We start from the raw sequence: 27,608 nt of genomic DNA, 5'->3' as shown, positions 1-27,608 counted from the left end.
TCTGTTTATTTGTGGATTAACCGATAGTTTGTTTTGCCATTTTATTGTATTCACTTTTCTGTACCGTTCAGTTACAGTTCCATTCTAGTTTTAGTTTTAATCATTAGTTTTCTGGTTTTCCCCTTTTTGATTTGTTATGGTAGTTCTTAAGGTTGCCCCTTTTGTTTTGTTCACATTCATTTTTGAACACGTCATGTTTCTCAGTTTTTCTGTCACTCACTTCTCTTGTTTTGCACCGCTTTGTTTTGCCCTCTCGCACACTCTTGCCTTTCTTCTCTCCTCTTTGTTCACTTCACCACACCTCTCTCCACACACCTGCTTCACATCAGCCTGATTAGTTTGCTCCTCTTTAAAACCCTCACAGTTCCACAGCTCACTGCCCGATTGTTGACTCTGCTCACTTTCTCGCCTTTTGTTCTCGTCCTGTTTTGCTTTTCTGTGTTTTTTTTTTACCTTGCTTGTATACTCCGACCTCCACCTCGTCATTGCCCTGTACTCAGCCTGTTTTTTTGACTCTGCCTCTGTTTTGCCTATATTACTCCTCGACGCCGGTTGTATGAACATTGCTCATTTCTGGACCCTGACCCAGCCTGCATCATGTCTGATACCTCTGCCAGTAAGTTTGACTACCTGTGTACCGAATCCTATGCCTGGTCTTCTGATAAAGCTTTTTATCAATGTAAGCCAACCATGCCTGTGAGTCTGCATTGGTCTCCTCCTGCTTCAGTCCTGACAGATCTCCACGTTTTAAACAAAATGCGCCTGGAGCCACAGCTGGAGCAGTGTGTGTCTGCATCACTGCATTCCAGCACGCGGCGCTGGGATGGAGCTCTGTAGCACCCGAGTCCTGGAGAAGCTGCAAACAGAAGCATGCGATCCGATCCACTATGGAGATCTGTGCGCATGTCAGTGGATCCACCTGCTCTGGTTGCTTGTCCAGAACAAAAGAGGGGTCATCTCCTTCATCATCAGAACCCTCATAGTAACCCTCATTACTAAGCCATATATATTGATTTATAACAGAAAACTGTCAAAAGGGGGAATGGGGGAAAGTGGGAATAAGTGTAAAGATGATTGAATATATCAGAGCAGTAAATTGATCAGTCCGTGTGAACGCGCATTGACTCCCCATGTGCAGTCATTCCACGAGCTGCCACTGTTCCACAATATGAATTCTGCCTTCCAGAACAGCGCTTTATATAATCATCGGAATCATCTATGTACCTGTTGCCACATGTACAGATGGGCTGGATTGTCATTCTTACACTCATATTATTATATTTACAACACCGATTCCAATGACGTTGGGAAGTTTGTAGGTGGAATTCTTTCCCATTCTTGCTTGATGTACGACTTCAGTTGTTCAACAGTCCGGGTCTCCATTGTCATATTTTGTGCTTCATAATGCGCCACACATTTTCAATGGGCAACAGGTCTAGACTGCAGGCCGACCATTCTAGTACCTGCACTCTTTTACGATGAAGCCATGCTGTTGTAACACGTGCAGAATGTGGCTTGGCATTGTCTTGCTGAAATAAGCAGGGAAGTCCCTGAAAAAGACGTTGTTTGGATGGCAGCATGTGTTGCTCCAAAACCTGGATGTACCTTTCAGCATTGTAAGTTGCCCATGCCATGGGCACTAACACACCCCCATACCATCACAAATGCTGGCTTTTGAAATTTGCACTGGTAACAATCTGGATGGTCTTTTTCCTCTTTTGTCCAGAAGACAGGACGTCCATGATTTCCAAAAACAATTTGAAATGTGGACTCATCAGACCACAGCACACTTTTCCACTTTGCGTCTGTCCATTTCAAATGAGCTTGGGCTCAGAGAAGGCGGTGGCATTTCTGGATGTTGTTGATGTATGGCTTTCAGATTGCATGGTAGAGTTTTAACTTCCACTTGTAGATGTAGCGATGCACTCTGTTAACTGACAATGGTTTTCTGAAGTGTTTCTGAGCCCATGCAGTAAGATCCTTTACACAATGATGTCAGTTTTTAATGCAGTGCCGCCTGAGGGATCGAAGGTCATGGGCATTCAATGTTGGTTTTCGGCCTTGCCGCTTACGTGTAGAAAGTTCTCCAGATTCTCTGAATATTCTGATTATATTATGGACTGTAGATGATTGAATCCTTAAATTCCTTGTAACTGAACGATGAGAAACATTGTTCTTAAACTGTTGGACTATTTATTCATGCAGTTGTTCACAAAGTGGTGTTCCTCGTCCATCTTTGCTTGTGAACGGCTGAGCCTTTTGGGGTGCTCCTTTTATACCTAATCAGGACACTCACCTGTTTCCATTTAACCTGTTCACCTGTGGAATGTTCTAAAAAGGTGTTCTCTGAGCATTCATCAACTTGGAACTGGGGTTGTAATCACAAATAAGCGCACACAGGAAGCGATGGCTGCTGCTGACGCTGCGTTCAGGTACCGTCGGAAATTACACAACTTTTTTGTTGTTTCAAATTCAGCAGTTGCTTGTGGCAACATAATTAATTGTATCCACACCAAAGATTAATTCTGGCCTATATAAGGTACCTGAGCCCAATGAAGCTGACCCACCACCCAGATCAAAAAAAAAAATCCAAGCAAACAGGCTGAGTTTGCCCTGTCATTTCCAATGGTACATGAATTCAGCTTTGTAAAAACCTTGTAACTGGTAGCATGGCCCAAGCAGAGGGTCACCCCTTTGAGTCTGGTCTGCTTGAGGTTTCTTCATCAAATCATCACAGGGAGTTTTTCCTTACCACTGTCGCCTGTGTTCTTGCTCTGGGGGTTGGTAAGGTTAGACCTTACTGGTGTGAAGTAACTTGAGGTAGCTTTGTTGTGATTTGGTGCTATATGAAATTAAATAAATTGAATGATATGTACTTTATACTCTGTCTACAGATATGTTAAATGTTGGTGACACTGACGGCTACCTGTGGCATCTATCCAGTTATTATTATGACCCATCTGCTGGTCATAAAAGATCAATTTAGATGACATCATAACAAAGTGACTGCACACTAAAATCTGTCTTCTCCTGTTCAGTTGTCCAAGCTGACCTGGTGGTCCAGACACAGCAAAGAGCCATGCATTGACCTCAGAGGCCCCACCATGGGTCCTGATACTGTCATATCTGACCTCACCCCGGAACATGACTCTGCACCCAAAGCCTGGTGGAAGAGAGCAGCTCTGTGGATCTGTGGCCTGACAGGTCCCACTCCTGCATCTTCAGCGGTTGAAGACCCTAAGCTGACCTCTTTGGAGGAAAAGCCACTTTGGAGAAGAGTGTGCAACATTAATGCGCTGCTGATGCTAGTCGTTAATGTTTCTGTGGGGATTCTTTGCCTGAAGCGTGCAATCGTCTCCATAAGACACTGCCAGCTCATCTGTTTGTCCTCAAAAAGTGGATGTAAGATCATCTAGAACAGGGGTCACCATCCCTGCTCCTGGTGAGATGGTTCTCTATGTTGACCTGCTGTAGCCATAGCTTATTTCCAGTCTGGTCTTTCTTGGGTCTTGATTGGTTGAGCTGACCTGTCTTAGTTAATAGGAGACCGCAGTCTTGTTTGAACCCTCCGTGATATTGTGGGATTTGACCACTTATAGGGACCTCCATTTAATATATATACAGCATAACTTCACACGGATAAATGGTCTACTGTTTTGTTTTCAGCTGCAATCATTGAAGCAATCGCAAAAAGTATTTTTATTTTAGGTTACCAGTAGAGAAGAAAAGATTAAGCGAGTGGGAGACATCTTGTCGGTAAGTGTTAGACCACACAGCTAACCAGAGTAGCTCCGTTCTCTCACCTGCAAAACCGCCTCGACATGTTTGAGCGCCGGGTCATAAACAAACAGCAACACATCACTTTATCTTTACATTTTCACTTTGTTTGCATGCAATTTGCCCAAAAACCCATTGAAAATGCCGTGGTTGGTTCCCCAGAAGTCGAGAAATTATGTCATATGTGTCAGATTTTACCCCTTTAGCACCCGCCCTCAAACGAGACTCCAGTCTGCTATCAGTGGAGGCAGCAGGGAGAGTTTTAAAACATGGACAGGTGATCTCCAGGAGCTGGGTTTGTGTCCTCTGGTATAGAATGTCAGTTTTTATTTCTTGGCCTTAATATCTAAATGTATTTGTTGTTGTTCAATAACTAAAAGCTGGATTTAAATGGTGAAGAATTTGACGTATGTCCTCTATAGCAGTGTTTCTCAACCTTTTTTGAGTCGCGGCACCCTTTTTATATTTACAAAATCCTGCGGCACACCACCAACTAAAATAATATTATAATGCTAGTACCTCTGGTTTTGCGCAAAACCCAATTATCGCAATAGAAAATCGATACAGAAAACATCGCATTTCGAAAATCCTCAAGCATTTTGCGTGCGCTCTGATCTCAAGTAGGGCTGTCACGATTAGACATTTCTGGAGACGATTAATTGTCAGACAGATAATTGCGATTGACGAATATATTGTCTATTTTTTTTTCTTTTTTTCCCCTTCTTTATATTCTACTATTGTAGTATAATTACACAACTCTGGAAGAACGTTTGGCTTCTGTGAAACTGGGAATGGTGCAACATTTTTATTTTTATCTTCATTTTACATACAGTCCCAACTTTTTCTGATTTGTGGTTGTTTCTGTTGCATTTCTGAAATTGTTTCTCCTCATCAGTCACGTTTTGTGCTTAAACACTACATTAAGCTCAAGACTGAACAAATAAATACCTTTGGAAAATAACAGCTGTTAAAGTTCAGAGTTCTCACCTGCTTTTTGTGATCTGTGCGTCTGAACATTTTTTTTGTGTGTGTGTATCTCAGTTCATTCATATATTCTCATTTTTTAAATATGTTTTTAAAGATATTTGACCGTTTATTTCATCTCATGATCTCATAAATTCAGCATACGACGCGCACATGGTGTGAACAGGACGGTAACGGCAGAATCACACCTTAGAGAAAGTTCAGAGAGAAGTAAAGGCAGCTTCATGTTTCCGTTCACTTGGGTTAAAATCCTCTCTGCTCCGCGCTCGCTGCGCACTGAACGTGTCGCGCCTGCATTCAGGAATCTCCCTCACCCACCCCCTCCCTCACCCCCCCCTCCCCTCCCTCGCAGTCTGCAGCCTGTTAACTCCGCGCGCGTGCACACACAGGCACAGACACACACACCGACAGCTCCGCATTTTAGACGCGACTTTTGAAGGAGACGGCACTGTTTTAATCGGCCGTCAGCCTCTTTGTTATTGTCCCGCCTTAAGACGAGAGCGAGGCTGCAGAACAATGACGTCAGATTCTGAGTCGTTTTATGCTTTGTGGATAAAATAAATAATTCACGGTAATCGCGAATATGAAAAATACCCACGGCACCCCTGACGATCGATCACGGCACCCCAGTTGAGAATCACTGCTCTATAGGACCCAGAGGTGGGTCACTCCAGCTTGAGTGACCATGTGTTGTTACTCCCTGTGCACTTCAAACAGGTTATTTCTCTGATTAGCTCCAGAACCTGCCTGAAGAGTTGAACGAATTACCATCAGCTGCTTTAGTGGGTGGATGAAACAAATATGTGGGAGGACTTTTACTCCCTGAAGCCAGTGTCGCTGACCGAACGGTCCTCCTTAAAAATCGGTCCGCCCTGCCTTCACTGAACATGTCATTAGCCGCAGTTCATTGATTATCGCCTCGTTTCTGCTTCAAATTACTTCCAGTCATCTGTCTCAGCGACAGATATCTGAAGCTTTTGTACAACAACCATTTCCACATAAATTCAGCATTAAAATGGCCTTGTTTCTGCTTCAAACTGACTTTAGAATGATTTAAGAGGTTTTACTTTGTCATCTGATGGTTAATAATCACATTAATCCATTTGATCGCTTTGGTTGAAGAGACTCTGTCTCAGACAAGCGGCTGAGCTCTGAAATAACGCATGCGCAGTGGAGGCAGGGTGTACCGATTTTTAGGGGCGGACCGCTCAGTCTGCGACACTGGGATGACCCACCTCTGACAGGACGTGCTGCTGCTCATCTCCACATTCCTTCAATGGTGAAACGTTCACATATTCAGTTGCAGGTTACAAGTGGCAGGAAAGATAAATTCCATGCAACTTGACCGTTACACAAATCACTTTAAAAAAAAATCTAAACCTCATACAACATGTTTAAGTAAGTAAGCTAAATGTCTTGTCTGTTGTATTTTCGCACTTCTGATGTGTTGTATGATTTGTTTCTTCTGTCACTAGCTCACTCATGGCTGTATCCATGACAACAGGAAGACAGATCAGTGAATGAATATACAAATAATGAATGTTTGAGTTCAATGGTCCGAATATTTCATGAGGTGAAAGATGGAACATACTATTCAACGAGGCAAAGCCGAGTTGAATGGTGTGTTCCAGCTTTCACTGAATTAAGACCAATGTCAATTCTGTTTTGTACCCCTTCCCCTTTGCCCTACCCCTACCCCTATGCCTACCCCTTTAAAACAAGGGGTAAGGTGAAGGGGTATGCCTCTAGCCCTATGAACTGAGACACCCCTCCACCTTAGGGGGAAGAAAAAACTGCCCGTCTCAAATTGTCGTCTTCACTGTTTGTCAACATGGTAACCGAAGTGAAACTTGTTGCAGTAGCCTGTTTGCTCTTTTTATTTTCTTGCCTTTCTGCGTAAATGCAAAGAAATAGAAGAAGTCGCAGATTTCTTTGATGCATTGCAATCATGTCAGAGAATTTTGTGGTATTAATAATAAATTTAATTAATTCGTAATTTATAATTAATAGTATTAACATTAATTAGTAATGAATTAATGTTAATACTGATAATAATTAGTCATTAATAGTAGTAATAATTAATGTTAATTGATTAATCATTAATTGACCGATTAATAATGAATTAATTAATTAGTAATTAAAATAAACACTTGAAATATATCAGTCTGTGTGGAATGAATGTATACATTATACAAGTTTAACTTTTTGAATGGAATTACTGAAATAAATCAACTTTTTCATGATATTCTAATTATATGATCAGCACCTGTATGTATGGCTGCATCTAGTTCTGTTAATCTTATATTTCTTTTTCAAATTCTCCCATTTTTTGCATCCAGCCCTATGTCCTTTAGAAATTTCCTTGACAAATAATAGCAGTCTATTAGGACATCAGGTTATGTGTTACACATATACATGTGTGTATATATTTTCCAACTTACTCCCATTGGTGAAACTTCTCATTTTCTGCCTGAAAGCTTATTAGGAGACGAGTGTGCTCAGGACTCCCTGTTTGTTTACAAAATACACACGTGTTACAGACCTTGAAATCCAACAGCAGGGATCACTATTATCCAAAGATTTATGAACATACAAATTAACGTGCTTATCCTTTATCACGATTTTCTCCATTGTGAGATATAAGTGTCTTATCGTAGCATTCATGTGTATATGCATTATAACGCCTCAGCGTTACGATATATGACCAGTGTTGCCACAGTTACTTTGAAAAAGTAATCCAATTACTGATTACTCCTTGAAAAAGTAACTTAGTTACTTTACTGATTACTCAGTTGTAAAAGTAACTAAGTTAGATTACTAGTTACTTTTTTAGTTACTTTCCCCAGCTGTCGACAACAACCCTCTGCCACCTCAACATGACAATGATACTTGTTTAGCCAAAACTCACTTTATAGTCACCCTTTCTTGACTTCAATGAAAATAAATACTTGTTTTATAAAAAGTAAAATAAAGACCTCTTTCTTGATCTCATATTTCACTGTTGACAGCACTGTAACAGTAAAACTTGCAATTTCTAGCCTACATTGTTTATAAATGTAACTATTAAATTCTTTCTAACATTATTCTAACATTTAAATTCTCTCTAAACATTTTACTTGTCGAAATTATTATTATTATTATAAGTAGTATTAGTAGTTGTAGCAAAAAAAGGCTTCAAAACTGGACCTTTAATCTAGGGGTGTTGTGGGGGGGCACATCCTTGCCCCACACCCCCATTCCATCTGGATTCGCCCCTGCTTTGGTGGTTGAGCACAAAGAATGGATAACATTTATTTATGCAGAAAACATGACCAGATTTACAGGTAAGAAAGTTTTATTGCGTTTTCACATCATGTGGTCCTCAGAAAGAGAGTTTAGGTGCATTTGAGTGGAAAATAGTGTTAGTTGTTGACGCGTCGCGGAGGATCAGCTGTTTTTAACGAGACGTTACGGAGCGGCTCAGATCAGAATTCTAAATAAAGGAGAAAAATAAAACACAAAAATGTCTTTGTAAAGTTCAGTGCAGGTGTGCTGTTGTCACCATGCTTTAAGAGGTGACGAGTCGTAGCTGCTGCAGAAAACCGCGGATGAAAAGCTCACAGCTCGCTTAAAGTGTGTAGTTCAGTCAAACCCCGACCTCCTGCCCACGGACCAAGTTTAATACTGCTATCAACCCACAATACAAAAATAATAGTAACGCACAGTGACTTGGAGAAGTAACTTTAATCTGATTACTGATTTGGAACGATTAACGCGTTAGATTACTCGTTACTAAAAAAAAGTGGTCAGATTAGAGTAACGCGTTGCGTTACCGGCATCACTGTATATGACAATATACGCAACATGCATCCAGCAATGCCTGTAAAGTTTATTTGGCAAATTATAACTTTCTAAACTAATTTGTAATGAAAGCCGCTTTCATTTGTGTGGCTCTGGGCACCGTGTTTGTTTCTGTGGAGACAGCAGTAAGCTCCTCCTACCCCTCCAAACGGGAGTGTGCATCCAGATTCACTCCGTTTGGAAGGGTTTGTAGCTCTCCGCCTACCCCTCCGCCTCGCTCCAAAAAGAGAACTGAGACACCTCTCTGTCTCTCGTGCCCACACAAAAGGGAGGGGAAGGGGTAAGGGTAAGGGCCAAGGGGTACAATTGAGATTCATCCTAAATATTTGTTTCATTGAAAGAATGTAAAAACATTCATTATTTGTTTTATATAACGGCTAAAATAGATCCTTGTCATTTGGCATTTTATTAATTTATAAACAACAGAAAAGGGACTTACATTTTGGCATTCCACTGCTGCTAAAGTCCAAATTGTGACATGTAGTCCAGTGATGCTGTGCACTGACTTCAGACTTCCATAAAAAAGACTTTGTGTAGTTCCTCAGTCCAGCCAAAAATCACGTCAGCTTTTCATCTTTTCATGTGAACAGCTCTACATGCATCCAGACGGCTTACAGCGGAGTGGATTTTGTGTGTGTGTGTTACAAGAAATAGCACCGTCAACTCAATCAAATCATCACCTCGCTTGTGTCGTTGTCCCACGCGTGTGCATGCACGCACGCGTGTGTGTGTGTGGATGCACTCACACAACTGTGTCGGTGCGTGTGTACTACAAAAAATGACTGTGTACATCCTCAGTGCTGGACTAATCAGAAATTAGTCCAGCTTTTCATTCTAACTTCCTGCCAACAGCCTCCAGACAGCACAGTGGATTTGTTTTGTGTGAGTGTGCGCACAAGCACACACAACCTGGTCAGCACTTGTGCGCGCGTGCATTGCCAAAAAAAAAAACGACTGTGTACATCCTTAGTGCAGCGGAAAAAAAAAATCAAATCAGAAATTAGTCCAGCTTTTCAATGATAAGTTCCTGCTAACAGCCTCCATACAGCACAGTGGATTTGTTTTGTGTGTGTGTGTGTGTGTGTGTGTGTGTGTGTGTGTGTGTGTGTGTGTGTGTGTGTGTGTGTGTGTGTGTGTGTGTGTGTGTGTGTGTGTGCGCAGAGTGCAATGGTACTAAATGTATGGAACCAAATTTGCACTCTAAATGGAACCAAATTGCACTCTAAATGGAATGCAACACAAATGGGATGAATAATCCATGTCATGTGACATACAAAGCACCAATCAAATGACAAGGATCCACTCACCTGTTATATAATACTCACAGATACACTCAGGTCCACAAGTATTTAAAGAGTGACACCATTTTTGTAATCTTGTGTCTGTGCACCGCCACAATACAATGCAGCTGAAATTAAACAATCACTTTGATATTTATTGTATTCAGTGTTTTGATTCTTGAGAAAGTGTAGTGTACGATCAGAAAACATCTAGCTTTTACACAAACACAGCATAAAACTTGTCCAAAAAGAAGCCAAGAAATAGAATCTGATGCAAAAAGGTGATTTAATCCATCAAAAAGCAGTTGCCGGCTTCAAACCGTGACGTTCTGGACTCGCTGTGACTTCACTCGGAACGTCGCCTTATATTCTCTTGGAAGAAACCTGCCTTCTTCTAACACTCTGCCCCTTGTTTCTTTTTTTTATTTCCATAAATGGTTCTGAAATAACTTGGTCATCTCAAAGTCTGTAATCTTCCTTAACCTTTAAAGGCTGTGTAACTTTTTGTTTGTTTCATTAAATTAAACAAAAGGAAATGTCAAATGTTGAACACTTCCTGGATTTACAATAGATGAGAACTCGTGGGGTCTCACAGGAATTCAGTGGCAAGTTGAGACTGAAACAGGTAGTGCCAATTTTGGAGTCCACAGTGAAACAGGAAATGCCAACTGTTGAACATTTCCTGGCATGCGTGGGGCTAGAGGGAAGGTCAGAGTGGCACTGGCCCCCCCTGAAATCTGATTGGACACCCCAGGTGCCACCCCAGATGACTGACATGTCACGACACCGCACATGTGGTTGAAAAGAGGCAGCAACATTTTGAAATCGGTGAAACATATTGACTGCTAGGTCCCTCCTGTACAGTAGTTGGTGCTGTGTACCACAAAAAGTTCTAATCCACCTTAGTAGAAGAAGAAAAATCTTGGAAGGCAGATTTTAACATGAACCATCGATTTCTATTTAATCTACTAGATGGTGGATACAGCCTGTGAGCTGTTGCCAGCAGCCTCCATCTTGCTTAGCATCATTATGCGTCGTCAGTTGTTGTTGTTGTTGTTGTACATTCGGCTGCTCCCGGTTCTGTTTGGGGTCGCCACAGTGGATACAGCCAGACCCGCATTGGTAATTGGCACAAGTTTTACGCCGGATGCTCTTCCTGACGCAACTCCAGTTTTACCTGGAGAAATGCACACAGCCGCTGGTGTTCCAAAGAGGTCTCCCATCCAAGTACTAACCAGATCCTGCTCTGTTTAGCTTCTGAGATCTGACGGGATCAGGCTGACACAGAGCAGACCGGCTGCATTATGCGTCGGCAGTCATTAAATTAAATAGAAAACTGTGAGGCGCTGACTTAAACTACACCGTGAAAACTATAGCGAAGACAAAATATACATATTTGGTGAAACTTGTGGCAGACCTGAAGATGTTGAGATTCTTTTTGGAAGTGACGAGAATGGACAAGGTTAGGAATGAACATATCAGGACAGCTCAGGTGGGACGGTTTGGAGACAAAGTCAGAGAGGTGAGACTAAGATGGTTTGGATATGTGCAGAGGAGGGACCCAGGGTATATAGGGAAAAGGATGCTGAGGATGGAGCCACCAGGCAGGAGGAGAAGAGGGAGGCCAAAGAGGAGGTTTATGGATGTGCTGAGGGAGGACATGCAGGTGGTTGGTGTGACAGAGGAAGATACAGAGGACAGGGTGAGATGGAAACGATTGATCTGCTGTAGTGACCGCTAACGGGAACAGCCGAAAAACAAGAAGAAGGTGAAACTTCTACATAAAATTAAATAAAACATCCACATTCAACAAAAATATTCTCACGTAGCGTGTGTGCCCTCTACACCAACATATAGGAGTGGCTGAAATTATTTTCTTAAGTCAAAGTCTTTACTTTTCACCTTCTTTTTCTTCATTGTTTGTCGTGTCTGTCCGCCGTCTCTGGAAGCTCCTCCTCGTTCTTGCTAATTTAGACATGTGACTATTTCCTGCCACTACCCAATTAAACCACTATAGGTCTGTACTACAACACAGGTACTCCAATATTATGTGGCTACATAAATAAATAAATAAATTACAACCATAAAAAATATTAATGAAACATTTAGGTGCAACAGCTACATCCAGTGATTTTAGATGAATAAAACTAGCAGGCAGCAGCTGATTCATGCTCTGTTGGCTTATATGCTAAGATGCTCAGCTGAATGAAATACAACTTTACTCCTCCTCTGTTCTGTATAAAAGCTCTGGCTCTGGACTTCAACACGGTGCTGTTGTGTTGTGAGAGGAGGTGACCAAAAGCCTGTGAGTTACATCAGTAACACCTCATTTAATGATTGTTTAACAGCGGTTACACTCAACAGCACAATACATCTACAATTTGAGTCTTTTATTGATAAGTAAAGACAGTTAGTTTAGATTATTATTTGAAGAAACACGATTGAGAAGAATATGTTTCATTTAATAAGTCCTATAATGGCTGGAAGGACTTTTTGACACCAGGGCGATGCATTTCACTTAAAAATACACCTGCTCAAGTGTTTGTCAATTGCCCTCAAAAGTACTGGAACACTTGGTATTTCACACAGTTTCATTTGTTCGTGCCATTTCAAATAAAAATAAAATCTAAAATGATCTTCCTTAAATTCAAACTGAAAGCAAATCTCTTCAACTTGATACAAATTAATTAAAATCTAAAATCCGAATTTATCATTGCATTTCTGCCACCTACTGGACTGGAGTATGAACAAGAGATTTGTAGATATGAGGAAAAGAGACCAAAAAAAAGCTATATTCTCTCCATATTCAAAGATGTTGAACTGTTGGGTTCTTGAATGTGCTCTTGCCACTGCTGTCATTGTCAGAGTGCAGCAGATCATCAGTAAAGGACTGTGACTTGCTCCTGTGCACAGTTTTGTGCCAGTCAAACAAACTGAAGGCTGTGTGTGAGTTTGTTAACACTGTATTTCAGTCCTTTTATGACGGCAACGTCAACAACCTGTCCATTCTCCAGTCCATGACGTTACACTGTGGAGTTTGTTAGGGACAGAAACACAGAATGCACTCAATCTTTTATCTTCGAATTACATTGATGGAGAGAACATAGCTTCTTTTTATCCCTTTGTGTAAGTCTCCTGTTCATACTCCAGACCAGTAGGTAGCAGCAATGCACCTATAAGTTGGTTTGCCAGCCGCCATTATAATTAATCGAAGAAGAACTTTTTCGTGTTCGCTTCCCATAGCTTAGTTTATGGCAAGCTAATGTTGGTCTCTCAGCAGAGTGATTATGTAGTGTCTGTGTTGTCTTCCGTGGCTAAAGCTAGTTAGCTGGAAACTCTTCTCAGAATAAATCAAACTTCACTCTGTGATCCTCGAACGTGTTTTTTGAAGACCTCCGGAAGCACAAAGGTCGACAGTAAAGCAGAAGAAGACGAAAAGGCGCAGTTAGCGCGGAAAGGTGGAACAGCTGACAAGGTTGTTGATTCGGCGGCTAACTGCTGCAAATGCTGAGAGATTCGAGTTAGAAACAGAGACAATCCGGAGCACAAAGAAGAAGCGAGTGGATTTAAAGAAGAGAAGAAACTAGTCAGCACGCTGGATGCTGTTTTCAAGACCGAAATTGGCTGATCCAGAGCAGGTTTGTCCACTAAACTTTGTTTTAGTGTGTCGGATCTTCTCGGGCCTCTTTCCGAGTCTGACGGCTCTGAAAGGCCGAGTCAGAGACTGTCAGGCTTTACGGACCATTCACAGACACACACACACATTCATAGACATATGAAGAACCATTCATTATTTATTAAAACATAGTACTGTCACAGGTGATATTCCATGGTGTTAGCTCCAGCTCCATATGGACTCTTGTCTGGTGCTGTTCTGTTTTTATATGTGACGCTTCCTTTAACACAGGTGCCCGGTTCTGGATCACGTCACTTTGGGGCCATTCCTGGCATCTGGCTGGATTCCTTCTAATGCAGAATGATATACACACTGTGCCTGAGAATGTGTTTTGAACACAAAATGATATAAATTCTACCTATTAAGTGAGACTTTACTTAGTTTCGAAAAAAGTAAAATCCCCCACATACATGCCCATTCATGATGTTGAGATGACCCACAAAGTACACATGGCTCACAAGTACTGACCCGAGGCTGCTGCTTCAATGATGCACAACCGGCAAATTTTCACGTCAGAGATAAATGCGTGCAGCAATTTAACAGCAAGACATAACTAGGGATGGGTATCGAGAACCGGTTCTTTTCGAGTATCGTTTATTAGATCCACCGATATCAATAGCCTTTTTGATTAATGATTCCCTTATCGGTCCTTCAGAGCATCTGTTGTTTTTGAGGGTGTTTGTCAGGAAAATGATCATTCCTCTACGTTGATTACAGACCCTGCAGCGGCTCTGTAATCAACCGCCTCTGCAGTGCGGCTCCACTTTGAAGCGTGAACCAGTGAAACAATGCTTCAATCCACTGGCTCGTGGTTCTTTGATTCGCTGCTCTTCAGAAACGGCAAGTCCGCTTCTTAACCCCTCTCAAAGCCATTAAAATATCATGAGTCACTTTTGTGTGGATTAAAGTCACTAACTTGGACTCATGTCTTGTTGCAGTCAAGAAACGAGAATCATCCTCCGTTCCATTGGCACAGCTCCAAACGCTGTGCGGCTCTTTGCTGAGACAGAGTCCAGTCGGAATTAATAACTTCAAGACGAATCGCTGTTTTGAATAAAATGACACCGCTTAAAAATGTTGTAAGACAAGAAACTACAATCGACAAAAAGTAGTATTTTTGTGTTTTGACCCTTTCAAGATGGCGCCGCTGTGTTTGGTTTGCCGTCCTCGTCTGCTAGACTTGCTTTTGATCCTGGGTTTTGTTTTGCTTGTCCTACACAATATATCATGTCTGATTGTGTATGATCGCCTGACACTGCTGAAAATACGTGATACCTTGAACTGTTTGCCTGGCTGTACTAAAAACGGACAATCGAAGTTACCTCCACCACCACTCCTAGCTTCTGTACCTCTCTACCTGAGGCGTCCTGCTTGTATGTTGCCTCGCAGGCATCGCAGCAAGAAGCGTAGACGTGGAAGGAGAGGGGGATTACATGTCAGGATTAAAACCTACCTGGCCTTCTCTGAAGGGAAACATCTTGATTGCCAAACAGTGATGTCTACGGAGCGCGGCGGTTTTGGTCTATGCTGCTGGCGATGGCTCCGGATGGTCATTCCCAGCGCCGAGTATCCGCCTCCATCTTGCCGGCAAACGAGGACTCAGCGCCGTGGCTGCGTACAGGAGAATCTTCGCCCGCTCAGCTGTGCAGCTCTGCGGCGGACTACGAGTCCCAAGCCGGTGCGCGCAGCGCTGCTGAACGCCCGCTCAATCATGAACAAGACGTTTGTCTTAAATGACTTCATTTCCTCCCAGAAATTGGATCTGTTCATGCTCACGGAGACCTGGCTAAAGCCAGGTGACAACAGTGCTTTCTCTGAGCTCCTCCCCTCTGGTTACTCTTTCCTGAGTGCGCCCCATACAACGAGCCGTGGAGGCGGGCTTGCTACTGTGTACAAACAGAGCATCAGCTGTCGGCCCATTCCCTCTAAAGTCTACAGTAGTTTTGAAGTGCAGTCATTTCTGCTTCAACTGTCACGTCCCATACTGGGTGCTGTAGTTTATCGTCCTCCCAAATACAACAAGGATTTCATCTCTGAAATGTCAGATTTTCTCTCAGAAATAATACCAATTTCTGACAGTTTTTTCATTTGTGGGGACTTTAACATTCATGTCTGTTGTCCTTCCAGTCAGCTTTAGATCTGACTCAGTTTGTAAATGTTCCCACACATCAGCGCGGCCATACATTGGACCTAGTTATCTCCTACGGTCTCCCATTGTCTGTCTCTGAAATATGTGACACCTGTATCTCTGACCATTTCCCCATTATATTTAATTTCACTGTCTGTCCCCCAGCAACTAAAACACTTGCCCCTGCCTGTGGCCGCCGTACCATCACTTCAGACACAGTTAAAAAATTCATTGCAGCCTTTGTGAACTCCAATATACATGTTGAACCAACTTCCCAATCCCCGGACGAATTCCTTGCCTCATTCTATTCCACCTGTTCTGGAATGCTGGACACCATTGCGCCTGTCAAATTTAAATCCACCAAACCTACACCAGACCCCTGGTTGAATGACACCACCCGGGCTCTGTGGAGGCGTTGTAGGCAGGCTGAACGCAGGTGGAAAAAAGACAGACTGCATGTATCACTGGAGATGCTTAGGGACTCCTTCTCTGATTACCAACATGCAGTAAAGGAGGCAAAGTGCAAATATCTTTCCAACATAATCTCTGCCAGCTGCAACCGTCCCCGTGCATTATTCAATACAATTCAATCAGTCGTAAATCCTACAGATAAAAATTTCAATAATGCAACCACGTCAACTTGTGAAGAGTTTCTTCAGTTCTTGTGGACAAAGTGGCATCTGTCAGACAAAGTATAAAACCAAACCACCATATCCCTACTTTGTCAAGCTCCCCTCCCTCTGTTGTCTCCAGTTCCAGTGTCCTCAGAGTTTGTACCAGTGTCTCTCTCTCAGCTCTCAGAGGTTGTTCAGAAGTTGAGACCTACCACCTGTCCCCTGGACATAATTCCACCAAAGATGCTGAAACAAATTTTTGACACAGTAGGACCAAGGCTTCTTTTATTTTTCAACAACTGCCTAAGATCTGGGACTGTTCCGGCTGTTTTCAAACAGGCTGTGGTCAGACCACTGCTTAAAAAACCAAACCTTGATGCAGGAGTACTGTCAAACTTCAGACCAGTGTCCCACTTGGCTTTTCTCTCTAAAATTCTAGAGAAGCTTGTTTTTAATCAGTTGCTGTCTTTTCTGGACCAGGATCAGATTTTTGATAAATTTCAGTCAGGTTTTCGTACACGCCACAGTACTGAGTCCGCACTGTTGAGAGTCCAAAATGACATCCTGTTGTCCCTGGACTCAAAGAGACCTGTACTGTTGGTAGTGCTTGATCTCACTGCAGCATTCGATACAGTGGACCACTCCATCCTCCTGAACCGTCTAGCCCAGCAGGTGGGCTTTCAGGGTCCCGTGCTGCAGTGGTTCAAGTCCTATTTAACAGACAGGCACTTCTCTGTTTTCATCAATGGCCACTCCTCTTCTACCGCCCGACTGTCTTCTGGTGTCCCGCAAGGCTCCATTTTGGGCCCAGTTCTGTTCTCTCTTTACATGCTGCCTCTGAGTTCAATCATCTCTAGCCATAATGTGTCTTTTCATATGTACACCGATGATCTTCAAATCTATCTACCAATCTCACCAGATTCTCCAGATGCATTTCAGACCATCAACACCTGTATGGATGACATCAAGCACTGGCTCACACAGAATTTCCTGAGTCTAAATGAATCCAAAATGGAATTCTGTCTATTTGGCACCACAAGCCCACTTGCCGCTGTATCAAACGGTCACTCACTTCCTCACCATAACACTGTAATCAGAAACTTGGGAGTTCACTTGGACACTGGCCTAAAGCTCCATAAACAAATTGACTCTGTTGTTAAGACAAGCTTCTTTCAGCTCCGCATTCTCACAAGAGTGAAACCCTTCCTCAGTTGTTGTGACCTGGAGAAAGCAATCCACGCACTCATCAGCTCACGCTTGGACTACTGCAATGCTTTGTACATTGGACTCAGTCACACATCTTTACACAGATTACAACTGGTACAGAATGCTGCTGCCCAGCTCCTCACAAATTCTCGTAAACATCACCACAGGGCTTGACAATAAGGCAATTTATGCACTGGCCCACAGGGCCAGTAGAATCTGAAAGTTACTGGCCCGGATGAAAATATCACTGGCCCATACTTTCACGCCTGTGCCGAACCGGGGGGTAACTGATAAGAATTTTTTAAATCAACACTCAGACATTAGAATTGGGTTTCCTTAATGTAATCAACACTCAGACATTAATACAAAAATAAATTTATTTCTTGATCATTTACAAAATTAATATGTTAAATTTCATAAACCAAGTTCCCTGGCTAATGTTGTCACCGTGGGGTTTCCACAAGGGCATACTGATTAGACTTTTAAACTGGCGTATGAAATCATACCACATTGTCTACCAGGACATGGTATATTTATACTTACTTGTTAGCATATTCTGGCATGGCCCTACAAGTTCCACAGAAGACAACCTCACTCTCCTCATCACGCTCCAGCTATGGCCGTCTTTTCTTCCAGGAAGTTTGCCAAGTTTTCCTCACCCTTTTCTTCTCATATTCAGCATCAGCAGCCTTCCTCTTCTGTGCTTGTTTTGAGGGTGATAGCTGTTCTTTCCTTTGCTTTCCTGGTTTCTGCCCAGGGGCAGGAGGTTTCAAGAAATTCATAATATTCACTGCGCTCGATCTTGCTTAAGCGAAAATGACGCGTCGATGTTGAAGCGAAATTTGCGCCACATCAGAAGATGCGCCTGCAGATGAAGTTTGTCTGCACTTCGGCAATGTTCCCAACATTGCGAAGTGGTGCAACATGTCCTGTCTCTGGTAGCAGCCTGTGAGCAGGACGTATGTCTCTTTTGTCCTTTATTTCACAACTATGACAAGAGTTTTTGGAGGAGCAGCAGCCCCACAGCAGCGGGAGCGGAGTTTCTTTTTCTTTTTTTTTTCTTTTTTTTTTATTGTTTACATGTGCGCGCGTGAACGGGACAGTTGGTCCTCAAGTTGGGTCCTGCAGAGGCAGAAGGACCGCTGAAAGCAGCCATCATCCAGACGCAGCTCCTGCAGCAAATAATGATACTGCCTGAATTGGGAACGTCTCATGACGTTTGTCAGCTTTCCACAACAACTCGCTCCGTGTGATCAAGGTCCGTCATGTTAACTTGACTGACAACCGGAGCCGGCGAGCTGATTTTTATGCTCCTCCTATTTGATGACGCACCGGGGCGAATTTTCGCAGCAAAAGCAGAGCGACACACCGGGTGAAGGAGGCGCGTCCGTTGCCACGCGACCCCCGCGAATTTGTAGCATCTGATCGCGCCCGGTGTGAACGCGGCATTAGACTAATAAATCTGCCTAAAGCGATTTTAATTCTTACTGGCCCATACGGACCAGTGAAATATGAACTTCACTGGCCCGTGGTAGCCCGGAACATGTAAAAAAGGCCGCCGGGCCATTGGACCAGTGCTATTGTTGAGCCCAGCACCATATCACACCTGTTCTGCGCTCTCTCCACTGGCTGCCAGTGCAATACAGGATCCAATGCAAACTTCTCCTGTTTTTCTGCTCCATCCACAGCTTTGCACCTGCGTATCTATGTGAGATTCTGACTCTTCACCAGCCCAGCAGATTTCTACGATCTGCACAGCTCTACTTGTTGGAGCAGCCCAGGTCTCGAAGCAAACAGTGGGGTGATCGTGCTTTCGCAGTAGCAGGTCCTAAACTTTGGAACTTGCTGCCCCTTGACTTGCGTGCCATCTCGGCTCTGCCCCTTTTTAAAACAAAACTCAAAACCTATTTGTTTAGATGTGCTTTTGATACTGGCAATAAAATGAGTCCGTGTTCCTCTTTTTAACTATATTTTAAATGCGATTTTTATATGTACAGCGCATTGGTCAACTTAGGTTGTTGTAAGGCGCTTAACAAATACAATTTGATTGATTGATTGAAAAACGTTTTGTTTTGTTTTTTTCCTCCCAAAATGAGACGTGCTGCAAGAGCTCAGCTCAGATGTATGGAAAGACATTCATGAATAATGTCTGAAAGGAAATGCTTTTGACAATAACTACAGATTTTATTTATTCCTATTTATCTCCAGAGATCAGGGATCCACCATGTAGAGTTTATTATATCCAAAGTTTAAGGATCCAGTGACCAATTTCATATTTATTTACTTTGTCTCAATAAAATGTTGTTCAATTTCACTTTAATCAGCTTATAAAACACCAAATCGCAACAAAAGCCATCTCAAGGTGCCTCACATAGAACAGTTCAACATAAAAAATTAAAATAAATAAATAAAAAAATTCAAATATATAATTAAAAACAGAAGTAAAAGAATAAAACAGATAAAATAAAAAAAAAACTGTTCACAAGAAAGAGAATAAAAATAGGCTTTAAGTCTCGACTTAAAAATGTCCATGGACTATGACTCATGGTCACAGGAAGACCGTTCCACAGAGCGGGTGCATGATAAGAAAAAGCTCTTTGACCCTTTGACAAAGAAAACCTGTAAATCCTACTTTTAGTACACAAAAAATTCACAAGAAGTATCGATAAGGGAATCAATAAGGATTCGGATTGATAAGCAGAATCGATAATGATATCGATAAAATCTTACCGATACCCATCCCTAGACATAACACACTGACATTTTCTACCCAAGTAAGTAAGTATTTTCCCACTCTAGAACCAATGACACTGAATGGCTAACTCACTTTTGCTACTTCTAAGAGATTGTCTCTTTCACACTTGCAGGAATGAGTGAGTCAGAAAATGCGCGCACACCACCGAGACCGGATGTTTTGATTCCTCTGCTGATCACAAGGATGGCTGGATCTGGTCGAGCTTGTGGTCGACAAAACATCAGTCTTTCCTTTGGTACCAAGTATTAGCTTATTCGTGCTGATCATATTTGTCTAATAGATTACAATTTGTTCATGTAAATGGGGAATCTTCTTCACAGACTAAAGTTAATTATGGAGTTCCACAAGGTTCTGTGCTAGGACCAATTTTATTCACTTTATACATGCTTCCCTTAGGCAGTATTATTAGACGGTATTGCTTAAATTTTCATTGTTACGCAGATGATACCCAGCTTTATCTATCCATGAAGCCAGAGGACACACACCAATTAGCTAAACTGCAGGATTGTCTTACAGACATAAAGACATGGATGACCTCTAATTTCCTGCTTTTAAACTCAGATAAAACTGAAGTTATTGTACTTGGCCCCACAAATCTTAGAAACATGGTGTCTAACCAGATTGTTACTCTGGATGGCATTACCCTGACCTCTAGTAATACTGTGAGAAATCTTGGAGTCATTTTTGATCAGGATATGTCATTCAAAGCGCATATTAAACAAATATGTAGGACTGCTTTTTTGCATTTACGCAATATCTCTAAAATCAGAAAGGTCTTGTCTCAGAGTGATGCTGAAAAACTAATTCATGCATTTATTTCCTCTAGGCTGGACTATTGTAATTCATTATTATCAGGTTGTCCTAAAAGTTCCCTAAAAAGCCTTCAGTTAATTCAAAATGCTGCAGCTAGAGTACTGACGGGGACTAGAAGGAGAGAGCATATCTCACCCATATTGGCCTCTCTTCATTGACTTCCTGTTAATTCTAGAATAGAATTTAAAATTCTTCTTCTTACTTATAAGGTTCTGAATAATCAGGTCCCATCTTATCTTAGGGACCTCATAGTACCATATCACCCCAATAGAGCGCTTCGCTCTCAGACTGCAGGCTTACTTGTAGTTCCTAGGGTTTGTAAGAGTAGAATGGGAGGCAGAGCCTTCAGCTTTCAGGCTCCTCTCCTGTGGAACCAGCTCCCAATTTAGATCAGGGAGACAGACACCCTCTCTACTTTTAAGATTAGGCTTAAAACTTTCCTTTTTGCTAAAGCTTATAGTTAGGGCTGGATCAGGTGACCCTGAACCATCCCTTAGTTATGCTGCTATAGACGTAGACTGCTGGGGGGTTCCCATGATGCACTTTCTTTCTCTTTTTGCTCTGTATGCACCACTCTGCATTTAATCATTAGTGATCGATCTCTGCTCCCCTCCACAGCATGTCTTTTTCCTGGTTCTCTCCCTCAGCCCCAACCAGTCCCAGCAGAAGACTGCCCCTCCCTGAGCCTGGTTCTGCTGGAGGTTTCTTCCTGTTAAAAGGGAGTTTTTCCTTCCCACTGTAGCCAAGTGCTTGCTCACAGGGGGTCGTTTTGACCGTTGGGGTTTTACATAATTATTGTATGGCCTTGCCTTACAATATAAAGCGCCTTGGGGCAACTGTTTGTTGTGATTTGGCGCTATATAAAAAAATTGATTGATTGATTGATTGATTACGAAAAACGGCGGCACAAATACTACAGCAGTGATCCGGAACTGGGCAAGTGACTGTACGAGTTGACCATAGACATCATAAAGAGTAGGGCTGCAGCTATCAGTTATTTTAGTAATCGAGTATTCTATTGATTATTCTGGCAATTAATCAAGTAAGTTTTGGATCTTTCCTGGTGTCAGGAGCTCAGCCAAAGTCTTGACATTTTGCTGAAATGGTGATGGGTTGTGGCTTTCTGTTTTCCCCAACTTGTAACATTTAACCATTTTTATTTATGTATTTATTAAGGTGGTAGACTGGGTCCCTGCATGAATTTATTTTTAACACTGCAATTCAGCCAATGCATTTCATTTTCAGCTGGAGGTTGAACATGCAGCCTCGCAGTCACTGGTTTTTTATTATTATTTTATTTGAGTTCCCATGTTTGTGAAGCGTTGTGTGTTGCCCAAAAAAGCGAAAATTAGAAAGCGGAACACTCATTGTGAGTCACATAGAAGAAAGAGTGGACTTCTTCCAGAGACTGTGGCCGGGACGGAGCTGTGTGAGGGCAGTGCTGAGCCGCTCACATCGGGCAGAGAGAGGCAGCAGCTGGCCGCCGCGCATAGAGCGGCCAGTGGACGAAACTGTTTTTTTTTGTTTGTTTGTTTTTTTTTTTTTAAACAAACACACTGCTTTGCTTTAAATGCACAGTAAGCTATTTCAGATGATCAGCGTGGACCGTCTTTTTTCCTAAAAGGCTTTATTTCCCTCTGTGTCGCGTTGGAAAGCTGTAGCTTTTGTGCTAATTTGATTAGCGGTTGCTCTACTTCTTCTTCTGTTTGTTTTTCTGGGGACATTACAGCGCCACACACAGGCCTGGCATATGTACTATGTTAAAGGGAAGCTTCGAGGCACAGAATTTGCCTCGAACATTTTTTGTAATCGAATTATTCGAATTACTCGACTAATCGTTTCAGCCCTAATAAAGAGTAGATGCAGCATCGACCGCTACTGCCCATAGACGCATATCGGAATTAACAGTAATAGAATATTGTCATTAGGGATGGGTATTGATAAGATTTTATCTATCTTTGCCATTATCGATTCCACTTATCAATCCGATTCCTTATCGATTCCCTTATCGTTACCCCTTGTGAATTTTCTATGTACTAAAAGTCGGCTTTACAGGTTTTCTATGTCAACAACATTTTAAATTGTTCACTGGATCCTTGATCTGTGGACATAAATAAAAATAAATAAAATCTGTAGTTTTTGTCAAAAGCATTTCCTTTCAGACGTCAGTGCAGGTCGTCTCATTTTGGGAGGAAAAAACATTTTGACTGATTGCAGTTTATTTGTATTACAATGTTTGGAAAGAGGTGTCAATTGATTTAAACAGCGTTTCGCTTTAAATTTATTAATTCCGACTGGACTCTATCATTCTAACTTGACTCGGCAGAGAGCCGGACAGCATTTGGAGCTGTGTGAACAGAACGGAGGAGTGACTCACGATTGACATATTCAGGGATGAAAGTGGTGAAAACAAAAAAAGCTGAAACCCAAAATTACCCCCAACACCACCCACACGAAAATGTTTCAATTCGAGAAGCTCTGAAATGCAATCTGGGACTATTCCAGACAGTAAACTGCAGTGAGTGCAGCGTCCAATTTGGTGAGAAAAAAAACCAACTTTCCTTATTCATATTCATTCCAGTAGTATTCTGCTCTTACTAGGATGCAGCAGTTTTCTAGCTTGGCAGATAGTTCTGGAGAAAATCACTGAAGAAATTAACAAATTGAAAATATGGTTTGACTGAAACAAATTGTCATTAAACTTAAATAAAACAGGGATGAAGCGGAGGTGTAAGAGTCATTCAGTGTTCACAGGAAACATTTATTTCTATATGTATTTATTTTCATTGTTAGATGGTTTTATCTTTTCTGTTTTGTTTCATTAGGTTATTTTTGTCTCTTTCTCTAAAATTGTATTGTAAAATTATTAGTCTATTATTATTGACTATTATGTAGACTATTATTGTTGTTGCTATTATTATTAATATATGAATAAAAGGGTGATTCTCAGACTACGGGCACTTATTATGTCCTTTGATCATATTCTATGAAAAACAGAAAAAAGGGGAAATTTCACACATTTATAGTTATCTTTACAATGAAAGTGTGTTAAGAAATTTGTTCTAGTAGTCTATGATGACTTTTTCACCTTTTTTCAGCATCATTATATGCAAATATTGCCTTTTTGTGCTTGTCCCACACCCAGACTTTTGATCTTCAATGATAAAAATGAACGGTAAAGAAACGTTTTTTCTAATGGTTTAAAATATCTCTGACTAAAATATCAGTAAAATAATCAAAACATAATTGGGGTATTCAATGTCATACAACTTGTGATTTTTTTTAAACAAAATGTAGTTGTCCCACACTATTGCCGTAATTTCCACCACAACACTGTAATGTCCTTAAACAGTTTGTATGAAAGATTGTTTGGGTAGTTTCTATGGAGATAAACAGTGACATCAGAGCACATGTATATAGCACCAAATCACAACAAACAGTTACCCCAAGGCGCTTCATATTGTAAGGCAATGGTGTGGTGGAAATTACATTTACAAGGCCAATAGTGCCCGTAGTTAAAGAATCACCCAAAAATAAATTAAAAAAATTACAATTTGACTCTTTTACGACAACGAACGCTGAGCCATTAATTATACACAAAACAAATTAACACCAACGTGCTGAGATGCGAACAGCTTAATGCTAACTTTAACATTGAAAGCGCCATAGACATGCATACATCTATCAACTGTTTCAGAAGACCATAACAGGTCAGTTTAACATTAAAATATAAAATATTACTCACAGACATATGCTCTTCAGGGTTTTAGTGGGGAAAAATTAGGATAAAGGGAAATAAAACAATGAATCCACGAATTAGTAGATCGACGCACTCCTTCGATCTGCGAATCACTGCCTCGACCTGCGAATCACTGCTTCTATTGGTTCAAGGTTCAAAGCAAAGCCACGCTGCAGAAAAGTTGATTACAGACCCACTGCAGGTCTGTAATCAATGTAGAGAAATTATCATTTTCCTGACAATCACCCCCCCCCCCCCCCCCCCAAAAAAAAAAACAGCCACTCTGAAGGACCGATAAGTGAATCGTTACGCAAAAAGCTTATTGATGTCGGTGGATTAAATAATTTCTTAACGATACCCGAAAGGAACCGGTTCTCGATACCCAACCCTAATTGTAATATAGCCTAGACTGTAGACAGGTATTTTGCAAACACTGTATGCACACACACACACACACACACACACACACACACATATATATATATATATATATATATATATATATATATATATATATATATATATTTATGAGGTCTGTGAGAAAAGTAACGGACCTTATTATTTTTTTCAAAAACTATATGGATTTGAATCACGTGTGATTACATCAGACATGCTTGAACCCTCGTGGGCATGCAAGAGTTTTTTCACGCCTGTCGGTTACGTCATTCGCCTGTGGGCAGTCTTTGAGTGAGGAGTGGCCCACCCTCTCGTCGATTTTTTTCAATGTTTAGGAATGGCTCAGAGACTGCTGCTTTGTTTGATCAAAATTTTTTCAAAACCTGTAAGGCACAACTGAGTGGACACCATTCGATAAATTCAGCTGGTTTTCGGTGAAAATTTTAACGGCTGATGAGAGATTTTGGAGTTTTACTGTCGCCGTAAGGACGGCCCACGGCGCCTGACGGCGATCTGCGCTCCGAGGCGGCGTCGTCTCGCTGTTTCAAGCTGAAAACATCCTAATTTCAGGCTCTGTGGACCCAAGACGTCATGAGATAACAGAGAACTTTCAGAAGAATTTGGGATCAGGAGTTTATCCAGACATTCCACTGTTAAAGGAGATTTTGTAATGAAAGAACGTGCGGGCAGATTCTCATGTCGGGCCGGACCCGACCGCGGGGGGTCACCACAGGAAAAACACCTCCGTTGGAAACCTTAACGGACAAGTTGTAACATGCCCAAGCTGTTAAACAATTTCTCAGTTACTCACTTGTTGAAAGCCATCAAAAGCCGCCTGAATTTTACAAATGGTTTTCAACACGGAGGTGTTTTTCATGTCGTGGCACTGACGGATTTGCCACGTCATCACGGATCCTACTCGGCAAATTCGTCCGCACGTTCTTTCATTACAAAATCTCCTTTAACAGTGGAATGTCCGGGTAAACTCCTGATGCCGGCTTCTTCTGAAACTTCTCTGTTCTCTGACGACGTCCTGGGTGAACAGAGCTTTAAATTAGGATGTTTTCAGCTCGAAACAGCCAGATGGACGCCACCTCCGACCGTGCCGCGCCGATCCGCTTTGTGGGCTGTGCTTAAAGCGAAAGAAACTCCACAATCTCTCATCAGCCGTTAAACTTTACACCGAAAACCAGCTGAATTTCTCGAATAGTGTCCACACGGATATCCCTCACCGGTCCTGAAAAAATTTGATAAAGCAACGCACGCCATCTCCCTGCAGCATCTCAGACAAAGAGATTCCGACGGGAGGGGGAGTCCACAACTCACTCAAAGCCTGCCCACAGGCGAATGACGTCACCGACAGGCATGACAAAACTCACGCATGCGCGTGAGGGTTCAAGCTTGTCTGACGTAAAAACATATGAATCAAATCCATTTATTTTTTTGAAAAAATAAAAAGGACCGTGTGTATATGTGTATATATATATATATATATTAGGGATGTCCCGATCCGATCACATGATCAGAAATCGGGCCTGATCATGTGGTTTCAGACTTGATCGAAATCGAACGTTGCATCCCGATCAGGAATCCGATATAGATTTTATCCTCATTATTTTGATCAGCGCTATTTCAGGCTCATTATTGCAGATTATTGGGCCTTTCACACGTCGGAAGCGTCAGAGGCGTTGCTTTTTAGAGGTGTCAGAAGCGTCGCTTTAGCTCGGCTTCTGACGGGAGCGTGCATTGCCGCTTGTCGGCAGGCTGACGGCATCAAAGTTCAACCCAATCTTTTTTCTTTTTTTTTTTTATTGAACAAAAGAAAAAACACAAGTTCAACCGGACAGAGGTGGGGGGAGTTACGCGCGCAAAGTTTCTTTCGCAGAACTGCTGTTTGTGTGTTCACGCACTCAGCCTGACGCCTCGATGGATGACAAGAGGATGATGGACACTTTCCCACCGAAACTCTTGCTCAGTCATCCTTCTGTGCGCAACAGGACCCGGTGCTGACCAAGTCCTCAGGATGACGAGCTGTCATCTGATTAACAAAAAGAAAAAACAAATTGTCCTGTGATCGTTTGTCTGCAAAATGGAGCGAGAGATTGTGTGCGCACGAGCGACGTGCGCACACAACACGTGTGTCGGGCCAAAACCCGGAAGACTAGTGGCAGAAACCACTGATCTGTACAAATGGTAAATGGACTGCATTTATAAAGCGCTTTTCCATCTGCATCAGACACTCAAAGCGCTTTACAATTATGCCTCACATTCACCCTGATGTCAGGGTGCTGCCATACAAGGCGCTCACTACACACCGGAAGCAGTAGGGGATTAAAGACCTTGCCCAAGGGCCCTTAGTGATTTTCCAGTCAGGCGGGGATTTGAACCACAGATCAGTGC

At 42.0% G+C, this 27,608-nt stretch overlaps 1 protein-coding gene across 1 annotated transcript in view; it reads left to right on the top strand.

Annotated features, from left to right (window-relative positions):
- The window catches only part of slc5a9 (solute carrier family 5 member 9), a 150,758-nt gene extending 147,318 nt beyond the window's left edge, over nucleotides 1–3,440 (top strand). Inside the window, exon 13 of the mRNA XM_034180199.1 lies at nucleotides 3,039–3,440. Within this exon, the coding sequence (XP_034036090.1) occupies nucleotides 3,039–3,416 (378 nt within the window). The 3' untranslated portion in view covers nucleotides 3,417–3,440. The remainder of the gene's footprint in view (nucleotides 1–3,038) is intronic.
- Nucleotides 3,441–27,608: the final 24,168 nt, after the last annotated feature.

The sequence above is a fragment of the Thalassophryne amazonica genome, chromosome 10 (genome assembly GCF_902500255.1).
Source record: "Thalassophryne amazonica chromosome 10, fThaAma1.1, whole genome shotgun sequence".
NCBI lineage: Eukaryota > Metazoa > Chordata > Actinopteri > Batrachoidiformes > Batrachoididae > Thalassophryne > Thalassophryne amazonica.
Note: the sequence above shows the minus strand (reverse complement) of the source record. Positions and strands in the feature narration are given on the sequence as shown.